The 18,074-nt window shown below is 37.2% G+C and overlaps 1 protein-coding gene across 1 annotated transcript in view; it reads left to right on the forward strand.

The window, feature by feature from the left end:
- Farsb (phenylalanyl-tRNA synthetase, beta subunit) overlaps window positions 1–18,074 on the forward strand; it is a 60,763-nt gene that overhangs the window by 5,939 nt on the left and 36,750 nt on the right. Inside the window, exons 3-11 of the mRNA XM_005395494.2 lie at window positions 39–193; window positions 2,022–2,091; window positions 2,748–2,863; window positions 8,884–9,034; window positions 10,774–10,882; window positions 12,068–12,138; window positions 13,656–13,717; window positions 14,840–14,891; window positions 17,963–18,024. Coding sequence (XP_005395551.1) covers window positions 39–193; window positions 2,022–2,091; window positions 2,748–2,863; window positions 8,884–9,034; window positions 10,774–10,882; window positions 12,068–12,138; window positions 13,656–13,717; window positions 14,840–14,891; window positions 17,963–18,024 — 848 coding nt within the window. The remainder of the gene's footprint in view (window positions 1–38; window positions 194–2,021; window positions 2,092–2,747; window positions 2,864–8,883; window positions 9,035–10,773; window positions 10,883–12,067; window positions 12,139–13,655; window positions 13,718–14,839; window positions 14,892–17,962; window positions 18,025–18,074) is intronic.

The following is an 18,074-nucleotide window of genomic DNA, read 5'->3' on the forward strand; positions in this document are numbered from 1 at the left end:
CAAGTTGTTATTAACTTTTTCTTTTTGCCTTGTTGTAGACTTCTGAGAAGGAAATAATAAGTAAGGAACAAGGTAACGTAAAGGCTGAGGGGGCCTCAAATGTGGTTCTTTACAAAATTGATGTCCCTGCCAATAGATATGACCTCCTGTGTCTAGAAGGATTGGTTCGAGGACTTCAAGTCTTCAAAGAAAGGTAAGGAAATAGGTGTATTAAATACTTTGCGACGTTGGGTCTCTTTTCTTTCCCTGTCAGTACCATTAGCAAGCACTGTAGGTGTGTAATTTAAATCAGACATAATGGCATGATTGGAAGAAGGTGACACTCAGGTGTATTGTAGCTGTTTGAAATTTACCTGAGTATTGTCCCTTTCATTTTAGGAATATATTTTAAAATTAGGGGTTGATGGATTTTTGTTGCTTAGAAAATTTGTTAGCAGATTTGTGTAATTTCCCTCAGTAAGCTCACTGGAATGCATACTTCATTGGATTCATTAAAGTTTGGGAGGAAAGGTAGAGGAGGCCGTACTTTGTAGAGTGTCCTAACTGGAAAACTTGAGTATCTTACAATGGTTGTACAAGATGGTTGTACAGTCGTGGGCATGTTAATTGCCTTCTGTAGTTTCAGTCTCTTTGTGAGGAAAAAGGTTTTAACGACCTCTTCAAACTCTTTATGAATATAGAATGCAATGACTTTATAAAGTAAGAAAGTTGAAAAAAGCAGCTATCAAAAATAGTTACTTTTGGTTTTAATGATTTTTACATTATCTGGTCATTTGCAAAAGAATAAGAGCCTCTGTCTGTTGGGTTAGATTCTGAACTTAAATGAAAGCCTCAGATGAACGATGCAGTTTGCCATTTGGTTAAGGTGGTTAAAATATTGGGGTTGACCTAGTTGGTTCTGTTCATGAATTGGATGCTTATATTTAAGGGTCAGTGATGGCAGGTCTGCCTGATCAGAATCTGTTTCTTTAATAGGCGCCTTATATGATGTTTGAGACAGGTCTCTCTGTGTAGTTCAGACAGGCCTTAACCTCACTCTATGGCCCACTTTGGCCTTAAACCCATAGTGATCCTCTTGCCTCAGCCTAAGTGCTAGGATTACAGGCACCACCATGCCTGGCTGCCAAACTGAGAAAGTAACTTAAAATTTGTGCACCTTAAAAACACAGTCTGTGGCCCTGCAGCATGTGCGTCACGAGAGAGCTTATTACAAATGCAGAGTCTGTGCCAGGCGTGGCGGCCAATGCCTGTAATCCGAGCACTGAGAGAGGCTGGGGCAGGAGGAGCACAAGTTTAAAAGACCTGCCTGGACAATTTAGTGAGACTTGTCCCAAAATAAAAAGGCTTGAGGATAGAAAGTAGTGGTAGGGTACCCCTGACTTTGATCCCCAGTACTGGAGGAAAAGAAGGGAAAAAAGACATGCACACTCTCAGTCTCCATTTCAGATTCACTAAATCAGGCTCTAAAGCATAACAGACTCCTTGGCGGATTGTGTATGCACTGATGCTTGAGAAGCACTGCTTTGAAATTGTCGTTTCTAACCTGTGGTCATAAGAATTCATGGAGATGCCCTCAGAATGCACCACTTATCAAGTGTTGGTCTTGACTTTTCTGTTTCAGTAGGTCCAGGACCAGGAAATTATATTGGTAATGAGCATAATTTTCTTCTTGAGCACAATTTTTTTCTTAGAAGCTCAAAATTTTCTGGTTGCGATAAAGCTTAAAGATTATCTAATTCACCCCCTTGAACAGTACTCCGTTGATGATTTTGTAGCCTTTGCTGGGACTTGGGTGACAGGAAACTGTTTACCAGGAGGCATTTTGTATCATTTTTTGGACAGCTTTAAATGTCAGAAAGTTTGTTATTGCTTTAAAATATTTGATCACAATTTGACATTCTGTAATTCAACACGTTCTGCTAATCTTTTGATTTTTGTATACTATTTACAAGCATAGCATATCATTAATTTATCAAATGTTTTGGTTAGTTATGAGTAACTTGTTTCCGATATTACTTTAGGATAAAAGCTCCAGTATACAAACGGGTAGTGCCTAGTGGAGAAATCCAAAAGTTGATTGTCACAGAAGAGGTAATAAAGATACATTCTTATTTTTCCTCTTTAAAAATTTTCTTTCATGCGTATACCTGTAAGGTAGGGAGAAAAAAGGGATAAAGCTGATCTCTTTGCCAGTTACACTTTTCTATGGTCGTTTAGTAAAAGAGATGTGTATTTAGCCTCTACTCCTTAAAAATTTGTTAATTTACTACCAGTATGAAAACAAAATACCTATTCTCCATAAATAATTTGGGAACATATCCAAATGCTTATTAAAAATACATTTGAGGGTTGGGGATGTTAAGTCAGTGGTATAGGGCTTATTTAACAAGCACAAGGCCCTGAGTTCAGTGACCAGCACTTCAAAATAAAATACATAAAGGAAACACATTGGAGATATAATTGTTTGAATTGTGCTATCTGCATGAGAGTTTTCAAGATAAAGTTTGGGGGGATTATTTTGGTAAAAATATGACTATGAGCAAATTATTTAAAGATTAATTTTTAATATTTTCTCAATTAGTAAATTTTCACAAATCTTACTGTCTTGTTGATTAAATCATTTTATATATATATTTGAATCAAAATTTGTGACACTTTCAGTAGTATAGCTACCTTTCTTTTATAAGATACTATTACAAAGAAAAAGGCTTAATATTTACTATCTCTAATGGAATTATGAATTTCAGACAGCTAAAGTACGCCCTTTTGCAGTAGCAGCAGTTCTCCGGAACATAAAGTTTACTAAGGATCGATATGACAGCTTCATTGAACTTCAGGAGAAGTTACACCAGAATATTTGCAGGTTTGTGGTTTATCTTTCTTCCTCTTTGCCTCCCCACTCCTTCCCTCCCCTTTCCTATTTCCCTTCTCCTTCTTGCCCCTTCTACCTTCCCTCCATCTGTCTTTTTTTCTTCTTCTGCAGAATTTTTTTCAAAGCATTTCTAAACCATAGTACGTTATGTGAGAGTTTAATTTTACTTTACCAGGCATTTGTTACTGTTGTTTCCTATTACTGGGGATTGAGTCTAGGGCCTTCACGCTGAGCTACAGCTCCAGCCCTTTTTTGTTTTTTATTTTGAGATAAGATCTTGATAAATTGCCCAGGCTGAGCTTGAACTTTGAGGTCCTCATACCTCAGCTTCCCAGGATGTCAGGATTAAAAGTGACACGGGATTATAGGTGTGTGTTACCACACACACAGCTTCTTTGTTACTGTTTATAAGTGGTGGATTTATAATGGAGAGACTATATATTTTGAATGCAAAATCAAGAGGAATTAGCTAGTTCTAGAGTTTTTTTATTATTTTATTTTATTTATTTATTTAGTCTTTTTGAGACAGGGTCTCACTTTGCAGTTCAGGCTGGCCTTGAACTCACTTTGAAGGCTAGGCTGGTCTCAAACTTGCAGTGATCCTCCTGCCTCAGCCTCCCAAGTGGTGGGACTACAGGCGTGCACCACTACGCCTAAAGTTTTTATTAAACTTTATTCAAATTGCTATTATTAGTATTTGTTTTATTACAGTATGCTGATTTACTAGGTCATAGGGCTATAGATGATTATCTTTCATAAATTTTCTGAATAATGGTTATATCATTTTTCTTAAATATACAAAATTTTTTAAATTATTAAAACATGCAGTTATAGGAAAATCAGGCTGGTGATAATAATTGAAAGTGCAGAGAAATAGACAAAAGCAGTGTAGTGCAAGGAAAGGAAACACTGAACTACAGAACTAAATCCTGCTTCAGCAAAAATCAGCTGAACAACTTTGGAAAGCTACTTATAATCTCAGAATTCTGTTTCCTCATTTAAAAAGTAAGAATAAAAATACTCACTTCTCTGAGAATCGAATGAAACGCAGAGATTGAATATTTTATTAACTATAAAAGTACAATGCATTGCTAGTAATTGTTACCTAAGGAACAAGGGCTGGACAAAAAGTCCTATCCTGCATTCTAGATATGACCAGCAAAGTAAGGTTTCAAGCATTTTACCCTTAGTTCAGGCCCCGTCATTTTGAGGTTGTCACATCCCTTCATGGTTGCTGAACACAGCACTGTTTACATCTTGGCTTTCATGAAGATTTCATGTCAGAAATTGGAGGTGAATGCTCCTTACCATTCAGCAAATCATTAATTAGCCTCTACTATTATGTGCCAACTAATTGTAGGACAAAACAGACATGATTCTTACTGTCTGGAAGTTATAGCCTAGTACTCTCTGACACTGCAGCTATTCTTGAAGGTGTCTCTGGGGAACATGCCACAGTAAGGAATCTGGAGTCCGAACTGAAGCTGTAATACTTGCCATGACAGTGTGTGACCTTGGGCATGTTGTAACCTGACTGAACCTCAGTATTCCCATTGGTAAAGTAGAGACAGTGGTATTAATCTCGTAGATTATACATGTGAGAAAACAAGCACAGCACATGGTGCATAGGAGATAACTGACACTGTTAGTTTCCTTTATGTGCTTTCTTTTTCTGGGGTAGTCAATATAGGTTAAAAACAAAATAAGATCACAGGCGTACACAATAAACGTAGATAAACATATTCCTATAAATAAACTGCTGGTGTGATTGAGTGTTATACTGGCAATCTCAACCATGTGTAACAACCAAGAAAATCCACACCATGTATTAAGTACATACTTATCTTGGAAACAGATTTGAACTGAGTGTGTTCTGAGACCAACGCAGATAGTCAGTGTGAGTGTTCTCTTCTTTGACAGGAAGACACCAATAAATAGTATACTTTTTTTCCACTATACGTAAAATAACGCCTTTGGAAGCTCAGGTTTCAGTTATGTCTCCTCATTGTATAACATCAAGGAAGATAACCTCTGTGAAGCCTCAGTTCCTTGTTTATAAGACCAATTAAAATGTCTGCTTCACTTTCTCGTACTAGGAGGATCGAAGCAAAGAAACTTGTTTCTATAAAAAACCTTTGTAATCTATAAAGAGTTGTATGTATAACTGTTAGAAAGCTTACTGGATTGGAAAGAAAAGTCTGAAGTGAGCAAAAGGCCACAACTAATGGCATGCCCATAAGTTTCTAGAGGAATAAAAAAGAAAGGGAATGTTCACTAACTTTCCATCTGTTTTAAGTTTTCTGTAAGCCTTTAAAAATAGCATATATCTTAAAAGAAAGAAAGAAAGAATAATCACTGCAAATACCGCAAAAGTCAAGCAACTTCACTTGTCATATATAATTCCATATTGATGCCAAGGTACTTTCCATTTCCACATCCAATGTCAGCCACTGTCGAACCATGTGGCAAAGCCTTCAAACACTCCACAGTGTGAGGCCGAGGAGTATGTCTTGTGCTGCTGAAGTGTCCAGCGATCCCCTCATAAATTCGGTGGACACATTCTTGCTCCAGGTGTGGTGCTTCTTCGTCACTCTGGAAATGAGGGAGAAATCTCTTCAAATTATTATTCATGATTATACTACTACATGTAAACCATAGTAAATTGAAATGTGGAGTAGCATTTTAAAAATGGAAAAAATATTTGGCTTGATCTTATTTTTTGTTTGAGTGTAATTATAAATCAACAGCTACATACTGATTTTGCATTCATACATGCATGCATCAGTAAATATAGTTGAATTTAAATGACTAAGTTTTACTTATTCTATCTTATATTACATCATTTCTCGTACAGCTTTCTGTATTGCAGTGAACTTTAACCCTGTAATTCCTGAACCGCAAGTTAAGGAAGAATGGGAGTCCTTGAATTAAAGTATTTCAAAAATTCTAACACAAACTGTGTGTTTACTGATGATGAGAAATCCCAGATTTTAGGCAACATTTCAGGTTTCTTTGTGTTGGTCCTGTATCTCATGTTGATCCAAGGGTATATTAACAGTTATATGTACCTTGAATAAAAATAGAAAAATAAATTTTTATTTCTTAGTAATTATAGTTTAGTAAGCTGTAGAAACTGGAGAAGCACTTGGGGTGTATAAAAAGGAATGGGCCGGACAGAAGGAGAACCTGAAATACTTCTTCTGGTGAAAAATGTTTAAACATCAGGTCTGTTGCAGTGAAGTTTAAGGCTAGGTTGGCCAACTTAGCCAGGGCTTATCTCAGAATTTAAAATGGGGCTGGGGATCTAGCTCAGTGGTAGAGCAGCCTTGACTTTAATCCCCAGTACCTAAAAGAAAGAGGGGTGGGAAGAAAGAAAGGAAAGAAGAGAATGAATGAACAGAGCGAGAGAAAAGACAAAAAGGAAGTCACACCTGGGGTTAAAGTCCAAAAGTCTCTTTTTTCCTGAAGCATATTTGTTCAAATGATTCCAGTAATACTTATTTGCAGTCGATTTGTCCAGCCTAATGGACTAGCTGCCCGTATGTCATTATTTGTTTTTAAAAATGGAAGATACTCAGTTTCTGATGAAGTTAAAGCTAGTAGGTGGTCAAGCGAGATTATTTATTTTGGACAAATTCATTTTAAAAATAAAGTCAGAGGCATTTCCGCAATCACCTTTAAGCTCTGTTGTATGTATTGTATTTGAAAACAATGAGCTGTATCGAAGGGAAAGGAAAGTACACATTCTATTTCTCTGGTGTGCTAAAGTCATTTCTTGTCCATAAATCCTCAATGGTCTCTTTAGTGAACTTTGGAAATTTATGTTTTTCTAGCATTTTCTACCATTTTGCTTAAGTTATTGTATATTGCCATAACATTGTTCACAATGTTTTATATTCTTTCAACATCTGTAGTATCTATAGTGGTGCTCCAACTTTTTTTATTCTTTACTCTTTTTCCTCTCTTGATCAGTGTGGCCAGAAATTTATCAGTTTTACTGATTTTTCAAAGAAAGAACTTTTGATTTCATTGATTTTTTTCTTTCTTTCTGTTTTTTATTGATCAAATGTACTTTTTCTAGGACTAATGAGTTTCTACTTTCCACTATTGGGTTTGATGATTGTTCATTTATCTAAACTTTTTTGTCTTAGTTACTTTCCTCATTGCTGAGATAAAATACCTGGTGCCCAAAATTAAGGGAGGAAAGGTTTATTTAGCTCACAGTTTGTAGAGGTTTCTTTTTCTCTTTGTCTTTTTGAGACAGAGTCTTGCTATGCAGTTTAGACTGGCCTTGAACTCCTTTTGTAGCTCAGGCTGGTCTCGAACTCACAAGTATCCTCCTGCCTCAGCCTCACAAGTGCTGGGATTACAGGAGTGCGCCACCATACCCGCCTGGCATTGTAGAGGTTTCATAATCTGCTGGCTCCAAGGAAAGGTGGTTTGGCTGAGGGGCATTCATTCATGGAGGTGAAAGACATCTGAAGCAACAAGGGATCTTAACAGCATTGTTTTATCTTCTATCTGTGCTACTGGGATTAGGGTGGAGCCAAACCAATCAGTGGACTGATGTAGTAATCATACACCCTTAATCCCAGCATTGCACCATGAAGCAACTAAAAGCAACTTTCCTTTTTTTTTAATTTTTAATTTTTTTCAGATAGGGTCTTGCTATGTAGTTCAAGGCCAGACTGGCCTTGAACTCATTATGTGGAACAGGCTGGTTTTGAACTCATGGTGATCCTCTTGCCTCAGCCTCCTGGTACTAGGATTATAGGCATGCACCACCCACCTGGCTAGATCCAGCCTTCTGAAAAAGCCCCAGCTATGACAGCACGTGGCTTTGGGGGGACGTTTTTCAAATGTATATATTACATCTTGTTTTAGTTATGGGTTGGTTATTGTCAAGGAGCAGGTAGCTCACTGACTAAAGTAAATGTCTCTTCCTTTTTGCTTGCCAGCAGTTCTGTTCAGTTCAACCATAGCTATTAAAGTTCGAGTTTGCCAGTTTTGGAGATTGACCAGAATTTAATACTATTCATTCTGTGTTTCATGTATATGTTTGGTTATGCATACTTAAATACAGGTGCACATACACACTAATCTTAATTTTAAGGAGTCTTAAGAATTTAGGTTTTGGCCAAATCTTTTTGGATTGACTGTTAGAAGGCTTAGAGCCAAATTTGAGATCCTTCCTGTTAAAACTTAGGCCTGCAGGTTTTAATTTAGTATTAACGTTTCCCAATTCTGGTTTGTATCTCTTTTTCTTTCTCTTTTATTTTGTTATAAATTCCTAAAATTACAGTAAGTTCTTTTTGAGGGAGATGAGGCAGGATCTTGCTATGTAGTGCGGGCTGGCCTTGAACTCGCTTATGTAGCCCAGGCCAGCCTCTACTCACAGCGAACCTTCTGCCTCAGCCTCCCGAGTGCTGGGATTACAGGTAGGGGCCACCACGCCCAGTTTAAATCCTTTTTAGATAAATTCTAGAACTGAAATGGATAGCTTTTGAACTGTTACACATTGAAGTTTAAATGTAATTCACAACTGTTAAAATTAAATGTTTTCATTACCAGAGTAATAGCTATGTGAGAAAATTTAGGAAAACAGAAAAGCCCCCCCAAAGTAGGAGTTTGGTGGTTTATTCTAATTTAGTCAGACACATATGCTTGCTAGAGGACAGTCAGAGAGGATAGGCTACAAGGAGGTGAAGGGCATGCTGCCTTTGAAGCTGCTTTGTAACGTGCTTGGGAAAACACAGTGGCAAAGGATTTGCCTGTGCTATTGACTTGGCTGAAGAAGTAGGAAGCATCACTTCTCACTATTTTAATGGTTTTGAGAATTTGTTAATTTGTACTTGACAAAAGGTACCATGTAATAATAGCAGTGGGCTGTTTTAGGGAAGTATTTAAAAATTGGAAACACTATGTAATCTGTAGGGTTTCTGCTGAGGAATATTCAAATCTTTTTCTCTCCTTTTCTTTTCCCTTTCTTTCTCCCCCTTTTCAACATGAAGGAAAAGAGCATTGGTTGCCATCGGTACCCATGATCTGGACTCTGTGTCAGGCCCGTTTACCTACACTGCAAAGCGTCCTTCAGATATCAAATTCAGACCTCTGAATAAGACCAAGGAATATACCGCCTGTGAGCTAATGAACATATACAAGGTATTCATTCTGTTATTCAGTAGCTTTGCATAAGCCAGCAAATGCTTTCACAGTCTAGTTTTAGAATGAGTGCTTTCTAAAAATTGTACCTGCTGGGCTCTAATCAGATTTGTCTGATTTAGAGTGAAGCCTAGATCTGTTTTCTTTTTATTTTTTTAACCTCTAGGATGATTTTAATGCACAGCTTGAATTGAGATTCACTGAAGCAGATAATAGCCACATGGTAATCTTTATATTTGTGTCACGTAAGGAAAGTAAGATATAGTGTGTGTGTGTGTGTGTGTGTGTGTGTGTGTGTGTGTGTGTGAAAGCTATTACCTCCTGTTAGTAGCATAGAACCCGACTGAAAATAAACTCAGCTGTCACTTCACAGATAGAAATGGTGAGTATAATGAGCTATTTGGAAAAATGAGCTCTTTCCTTGACCTGCTTTGCAAGAGGTTTCTATTTAATCCAAATAGTCTTGAGGCAGTTTGCGTCTTGTTCGATATGACATAGAAATACCAGTGCAAAACTATCTTTACTCTTGAAAAATGACTTAGTTGTGGTAGTTTGGGGTTTTTCTGCAAAGGAGAACAATACAATACAGTACACATATTTTATAAGATTATTTTTAATAGTCACCAAAAGAATCATATATACAAGAGAGTGCAAGAAATCTATCCACACTCTAACAACCAAAGAATCTTGACCAGCTGAGGGCCTGGATCCTGCGGTAATGTCCTACCTGAGTCCAGCTAAAGACCTAGAGCTCATCACAATGCCTCCCACAAATCCAACTGGAGGCCTAGAGCTCATGACAATGTCTTATGCAGGCCTGTTTCATGGATCTGTGCTGGAAGGCCCAGAGATCAGTGGTAGAATCTAGAAAGTCTGTGCAAGAGGAATGAAGGATCTGTGCCAGCTGGCTTAGGGATCTACACTGGAGCCAGGAAGCGGTGCTCAAAATAAGCTGATAAGAACAGATACTACACTTGATCTTAGCCAGAAGGCAGAGAACTGATGACACTCAAAATAAGAACCAGAGTGCCCCCCAAAATTACCACAGCCATCCTCACCAACAGTGAGGTCCCAAGTTCCTCCGATGATGAAGACAGCTGAGTTCCCATCAGGGAAGCCAGTGCAGCATGCTTCTCCAGGAGACTGGCAGTGCACCATCTTCTCCACCGGGGCCAGGAAACGGTGCTCAAAGTGAGGACCAGAGCTCCCCCAAAATGAACTATGCTATTCTCAGTGCCAACAATGTTCCGAGCTCCTTGGAGGGAAACACAGCTGAGTTCATCAGGAAAGCCAGCATGAGGAGCTCTTCCTTTTAAAACCCACAGCTCCTTACAGTGTCACTGTGCTTCCAACAGGCTCCCAATAGGTTCTGCCAGCTCCCAACAGCCTTCCTCAGTTCCCAACACCCTAACTTCTTTTTCTCCAGTTCTGCCTTTTATGCTGCCAGCAGCAGTCACCCCAGGTGGGCCTCCCACACCCAGTACCACGCTTACTCAGTTCAACTGAGTGTTACAAGTTGATCACCAGTTTCAATCCACCACAGTTGTGTTCTTCTGTCTCTCCACTATGTGAGAAAAAATATTAAGAATTTAACTTATATTAGAAAATGTAAGTTTAGAGCTTTCTATGACTTGGGATGTTGTCGTGTTTTATGATCCCCATCCAGTGTCAGGTTAGGGTGTAAACTAATTATAGTAAAAGAAATAAAAAGCTAACTTTTTTGACTTAATTTTTTCTAGACTGACAACCACCTTAAACATTACTTACATATCATTGAAAATAAGCCACTGTACCCCGTTATCTATGATAGCAACGGTGTTGTGCTTTCAATGCCTCCAGTCATCAATGGTGAGTTACTTCATGTGCACCATGGCTTTTTGCCCTTTCTTATTCCTTGCATTTTTGAAGAATTTTCAGTGGATTTAGCTGAATTAAACAGATTCTAACCTGAAAGTCTCAGTTGTTTTGATTTTATTTTAATAGTTTTTTATTTTCTCAACATTTTATTCATAAATGACTTTTATTGCATAAATATTATTTATGAATCTATAAAAACTTACATGAATATTTTCTGCTATCAGACTTGGGGTTCTGTAATATTCTTCCAAAAAATGTCCATGTTTTAGTTTTAGCAGTAATTTACTCAGTTAAAATTAAAGTCAAACTATTGTCTGTAGTTTTATAGTTAAACTAAAACTTTACATTTTTTTTTTCCTGAAGTCTATTTTATGAGGCACTTTGAGAATGTTTATATCTTTAATGATACTTAAGCCGTAGATGTTTGCCTTTTTGGAGGTGAGAAAGAGGTTTAGCTGATTAACAATGGGAAGGAAAATCCTGTCTTCAGAGTCTTGGACTGTAAGCAGTTACAGTGGCTAAGAACAGGGCTCTTGAGTTAACCAGATCTAGACAGATTTTAACCTTGCAGCTTAATAGCTTCTGATTATGGTGAAGTCGTTTAATCTTTCCAAATCTTAGTTGTCAAGACTGCAATTATGTCATAAGAGAGTGATGAAAATTAAGTAAGACAGTGCTTTCAGTACAGGCTTCGTATTTATTTATATTCTTCAACTTAAAATCAAAGCTGTGGCCGAGCATAGTGGCTCACACCTGAAATCCCAGTACTCTGGGCGGCTGAGGTAGGATCACATCGGAGCCAGCCTGGTCAGCTGAGTGACTTAGTGAGACCCTGTCTCGAAAAGGGTTGGGGGCGCTGGGGATGTAGCTCAGTGCAAAGACCCTGGGTTCAGTCCCTAGAACTGCAAAGTAAATGTAAAAGTAAATATAAATATGAAATAGAAGTTGTATATCCCCTGATTTCTGAGGTGTTAATGTTATGTTCTAAATTCAATATGTGGTTTCTGGGCCAGGGATATAGCTCAGTGGCAGTGCCTGCCTGGTAAGTGTAAGGTCCTGAGTTCGATTCCAGGTGCCAAAAAAAGCCTGTAAAATGTGGTTTCTGCTTTGTTGAACTTTGCAGTATTTGTTTCTGAAACTGGTTGTTGTATTGCTATTGTTTTACATTCATTTCAGGGAATCATTCCAAAATAACAGTAAATACAAGAAATGTATTTATTGAATGCACAGCAACTGACTTTACTAAGGTAAATAACACTTTAATTCTATTTTTAGGATAGATGAATTCTATTTTTAGGATAGGATAGATTTTGTTTTTGGATCAAGACTGTATGGTTAAAATTTAAAATATGTTTATTTTGTAAGTGGGAACATCTTTTATTAATTTAAAAATTAAAAAGATGCAGGTATTCTGTACTTTATTTGTGCTGCTTTTGTTAATTCAGCAAATGTTTAACGAGCACCTAATGTCTTTCCATTGCCAACAATGAGTTATGAGTTTCTTGACTTCAAAGAACTCATAGTCTAGTGAGAGAGTTAGCCATGTACATAACTATAAAACAGAGACTAGGACAAGTGCTCCAAGGAGAGCGGTAGGAAGTGTATACCTTAGATAGCTTAATTTAAATACTGAATAATTTGTTGGCTTAATTTAAATGCTGAATAATAGTAAGTACACCAAAATATACTGAGTAAATTTCTTTTTAAAAGGAACTGGCTATAAAGTTTCGCTTATCAAATTGATAAAGGGTTTATGCACACAAAGATATATAGAATGTATAGAGTTGTAGTTGCTCACCCACTTTTAGTCACTACATATGTTGGATTGGATTGCTATAAAAGCTTTCTTTTATGGCATGTTGAGGAAAGCATAGAATGAGATGGCAGTTAAAGCAAATTAAGAAAGGTAAGCTTGAATGTCAGAAGGCTGAATTATAGAAAGACGCAAATAAATGGCATTCACATAGATCTTACGGGATTAGAGACCATTCAGGGTATTTCATTTATAACTTTTATTTATAAAATTTACCTTCAGAAATATTGTCAGGTTAATACAGATTTTACTATTTAAATTTCTTTAAACATTAAATTCATGCATTGACAAATCTAGGATATCTTCCCTACTGAAGCTTGTATCAGTTAGACATATGAATATACATAAGAGCAAAACATTTCAATAAAGTTTTTATATTTTTCCCTAAGAATACTTTTTTCAGTTAATAAAAATTATTTAGTAAACTTAGATGGGCCTTACTACATACTCTTCTATATGTTTTGTGTTTATTAATGCACTTGATCCCATAGTAGTAAATGAGATGGGAATTTTTTTTTTATTTCCAATGAACAGATAAGAAAACTGAGATGCCAAGAGGATAAGTAGTTTGTCTAAAATCACATTGTTAGTAAGTGGTCGAGCCAGGTTTCAAGCAGTCTGCTTCAGAGATTTATGGAATTGATAATATTTACTCCAATAACGAACTATTTGTCTCTTGAAAGCTGGTGAATGAAGGTTGGGGGAAGGAGAACTAAATGATTTGTCTCAGTCATGGGTTGTAATGCTCAGAGAACTGCATAAATGCAGAACACCTGAAGATAAGAACAGGCCGACACCTACGTTTTTATGTCACTTCCTTTCTTAGCATGTACACGTAAAGGTCCATTTTCAGGTGTTTAGAGACTAAATTGTATTACATATTCATTACTATCTGAGTGAAGTGAGAATATGTTTATAGATTACCATAATACTTACTTTTTCATTTTGCAGGCAAAAATAGTCGTTGATATTATTGTCACCATGTTCAGTGAATATTGTGAAAATCAATTTACGTAAGTTCCTTCAGCATTTTCATTGATGGCCTGCTGTTCTGAAGCCAAGATACTAAGGTGTTGGGCTAAATATGATGATGAAAAATGTTCCTGTAACTAGAACATAGAATGTGTTTGGGGAGATGAACGTATGTCTAAATAATGTACGTAGTAAAAAGTGGCAAGTATTTTAAATTAAAAGTTTTGGTGCCATTCTGATGTTTGTAAGGGCAGGTTCCGGGCCACACAGTGGCAACGAAATGTAAGCTGTTTTTAGGGCTCCTTGGATTTGAGACTGTAAAAGACGAAGGAACAGCAGAAGGAACAGCTAAGCAAAGAGAGAGAACCATACTTAAGAGTGAAGCACGTACCCTATATATATTAGTTAGATTTTTTTCCAAAGCATTTTTAAGTTATTCTTATTTAAGAAACCTATATGGCCCCTAGTGTATACAAGGACCACAGTTTATTCCAGAGTATTAATTATAACTCAGAGTGAGTGTGTAGCTATAAAAGGCATGGCTGAAATTACATGGACTATATCAGCTTTTTTAGAACATTGATTTGCATTTCAGTGGTTGTCATCAGTTGGCTTTTGTCATGTAGCATACTACCCTGGCAAACCCTAGGGTACGTATCAGTATTGCATGGAGTCCATATAGGATGCTTTATACTATTGGAAAATACTTAATACTACTGGAAAGTAAACTTTGCAAGTGGACACTACCAAAGGGACATGGGAGCCTTAGAAGATAGAATGGTGTAGTATTACTGTACATAGCAGTAGTGGAAACCTTTTGGACATGGGTGCCCAAACTGTAATCCAAAACCCACTTACTTGCTGTAAAGCGCAACACTGCCCCGTGTGTGTTGTTACCAGACACTCAGCTGCTGAGGCAATGCTGGGGCCACTGGGCGCACACGCCGACCGAGCTCTGTCTGCCTGCTCTGTGGCATGCGTGCTGTAGGTTCACCACCACTGGTATATAGGAAGATTAATCCAAACAGCAGGGTGGAATGTGATAGATTTAATGTGTTGTGGCTGAAGTTATAGACAAGTGAAAGATTTATTAACCATACACATTTCTAGAATTTATGATCAATTAAAAAAATTTTACTTCTAATTTTCTTTTTTCCCCAAAGCGTTGAAGCAGCTGAAGTAGTTTTTCCTAATGGAAAATCACATACCTTTCCAGTAAGTATTTAGGGAGTGACAGGTGGTGATTATTACTGCTAATAATGACTATATGTGTTGTTCCTGTCAGTTTATCCATCCATCCTGGTACCTTTGTACCAGGTACACTATGTGCATTGTGTGGATTTAATCCTCACTGTAACCTGGTGAAGGTAGGTGCTTTCATTAAGTCTTTTTTAGGGGAAGTTTCTGAGACACTGAAATGTTAGATAGGTTGCCTGTTACCATTAGGTAGTGGAGCTAGAATTTAAATTCAGACATTCTAACTGCATCTGCTAGTACATTTTGTTGTATAATAAAATTATATTACCACAGTTCTTATGATTTTTCTTTTTATTAACTAGTTAACTGAGGAATTTCATAGTTTTATCCCTTTTAAGATTACTTATCCCTACAAATCTAATTAGTCTGTTCACACTTGAGTTAAAAAGGCCATCACTATAAAGTGAATTAGTAAAACTAATTTAGTAGGATGTATACTTTTAGAAGGAGTCATTGTCAAGATACATGATCTTGGTAAAAAACATAAACTAGTATTAATTGATTGGGATTATTTCCCACATGACATCATAGCCATTTAGTTATGATTCTGGTTAAGACCATTCTTTGATGAGTTTTTTCCCTTTGGATTTGTCACTATTCCCCAGTCATTGGTGAAGCAAATCAGAGCCTAAGTTAGTGAAATAGCCTGTTAAAGTAGATAAAACCTGCCAAGAATAAAACCTCCCCTTTCCTGAAAACATTAATGTTTAGCATCATACTGTATTCTGAAGTATTAGTTATGAGTCCAAATAAATGTATAACTGTAGAAGGTATAACTGAAATGATTTGGACAATATCAGGTTTTTTTTAGTAGCTATCAACTGGTTAGGTTTTGCTGTATAACAAATAACCCCAAGACTTAGTGGCTTTAGTAACAACTGTGTGTCTTATGATTCTCTCTTATCTGAGGCAGCTTAGCTGATCTCTACAGAGCTTGCTCATATGTATAAGTCACTTGGCTGCTTGCTGAACAAAGAGATGGTTTGGAGTGACCTTCCTCATGTCTGTTTGGAAGTAGAGTCACAAGTATTAACTGTCCTTCAACATCTGGCTTGCTAGCCCAGCATCTTAGGACCTGCTTTTGTTTTTCCTGATGGTGCTGGGAATAGAACCCATGGCCTGTGTATGTTGGGCAAGCACTATACCCAGCCCACGCTTAGTTGCAGGGCTCCCAGGAACCAGAGAGAAAACCCAGTGCTCCAGTGCTTTTTGCGCATGACGTCCTGCTGGTGAGGGCAGCCCTGTGGCTGGATTTGCAGGATGGCTAAGCAGACGCCGTCTCCAAGTGGGTGCTCTGCAGTGTCACACTGAAGGCCATCGGTGCAGAGAGGGAAGAGGCTGTGGCCGTTTTCAGTTTACTTCATTAAGAATTGGAATTAACCGGGGATTGCTTTGTAGTCTGCTTTTAAAAATACCCAATTTAAGAAGTTTCTTTTTAATATGAAAAACTGTCATGTTAATATTCAGTATATACTTCGGGGGAAAAGAAGTTTAGAAATTAGATGTACTTTTCTCCCCCTGTAAATGACTCTTTAAAACCATCAATTTGTATTATACAGGACATGAATTTGAAAGGGTGGGCTCACAGAAAAGGAGTAGTGTGCGATTGTTTTGGCATTTGCTAATTTATTTGCTTCTAAACTTTGATTAGAACAGCTCTTAGGTTATCTTCCCAGAAGGGAGGCGTCTTTGGGGTGAGAGCCTGTTCTTCATCACATGACATAGCCTACTTTCCCAAAGACAAGTTCCTTCTAATCTTTTATTTCCTTATGGTAAAAAATAAAGGTTTGGAATAAGAGCATTATACATAAGTGGTAGCGTCCGAGACTAGTGTTTGATGGCGTGAGCTTTGGAATTAAGCTCTCTCAATTTGTTCAACAGTTCATTGCTTTATTCACTAGTTACTTCATGCTTACATGCACTTACTAAATGCACCCTGAAAACTTACCTGATCAGCATTTTTTCTAAGCACTGGGGATATAATACTACTTGGTTTTACCAGCTTACTTTTATGATCTAGGACTAGTTACTCATCTAAAATTCCTTACCTGTAAAATGAGAACACTAGTCTTTTCCTGGGAGAACTAAGTAAGATTATCTTAAAAGTGTGTCTTATACTGTTGGCTCACAGTAACTTTTCAAAGAAGTTTTTGTTTGTTTATTTGTTTTACTATTGTAGTTATTAGCATCTGGTCTATGGTCTCCCAAATCCCACTATGCATTCATTTTACTGGGGATCTTGGTAATCTGCAAATGAGGCTTTAGTATGTCTGTCATCACCGTTGCTGGCTATAAAGATCTGAATCTGTCTTTGTTACACACAGTTGATGCCAGCACTTCTGCTTCAAGAACTTCATTTTGGGTATCAAAACAGGTTTTTAAATATATGGCTTTTTTCTAGTGGAGGTTACACTTTTGAGAATAATTCGGTGATAAGTATTTGTAAGTTTGTCAACAGGTAAAAAGCTCGAATTTTCTGTGTGTGTGTGTTCCTCATCTAATATTGCAAAGTTATGTTCCATTTGAAGGAGAGGAGGTACCGATTTGTGAGATGTCCCCACCTTTGTCGTCTCCTGGAGCAGATTGATAGGACTTGATCATTGTATTTTCTCACCTGGGAAAGGTTAAGAGAACTTTTTAAAACAGTCTTGGTCTTTGCGTGATGGATAATACATTGTGGCACTTAAATTATTCTGTCTTGGTCATACGCACACCCGTTTGGTCGAGATTGAGACTGAAAGTCTTAAAACATCTTAAAAGTGATATAATTTATTGTAGGGAATAGCCATCTAAAAGAGAAAAATATTTGACATTTTACGTTATTTCCAACATAAGTGAAACTTGTATAGCAAATAGAATGTTCATATATGAGTCTAACATAGCACATTTCTTCTTCTGTGGTAATTTTTTAAAACATCAGGCTTATTTTTAATATGTGGAAGGGTTATACAACTGCGATCGAACCGTGGAGTCTAAAGCTGCATGTCATGGGGAATGAGTTAAGCTTTTGATCTGTTTGTCTGTCTAAGGAACTGGCTTACCGGAAGGAGATGGTGAGAGCTGATCTAATTAACAAGAAGGTTGGGATCAGGTATGCTTTGAAATTTTTATTTATTTACTTACTGTTTGGGAAAGTGCTAG

The sequence above is a fragment of the Chinchilla lanigera genome, unplaced genomic scaffold (genome assembly GCF_000276665.1).
Source record: "Chinchilla lanigera isolate Chin_1 unplaced genomic scaffold, ChiLan1.0 scaffold00052, whole genome shotgun sequence".
Taxonomy (NCBI): Eukaryota; Metazoa; Chordata; class Mammalia; order Rodentia; family Chinchillidae; genus Chinchilla; species Chinchilla lanigera.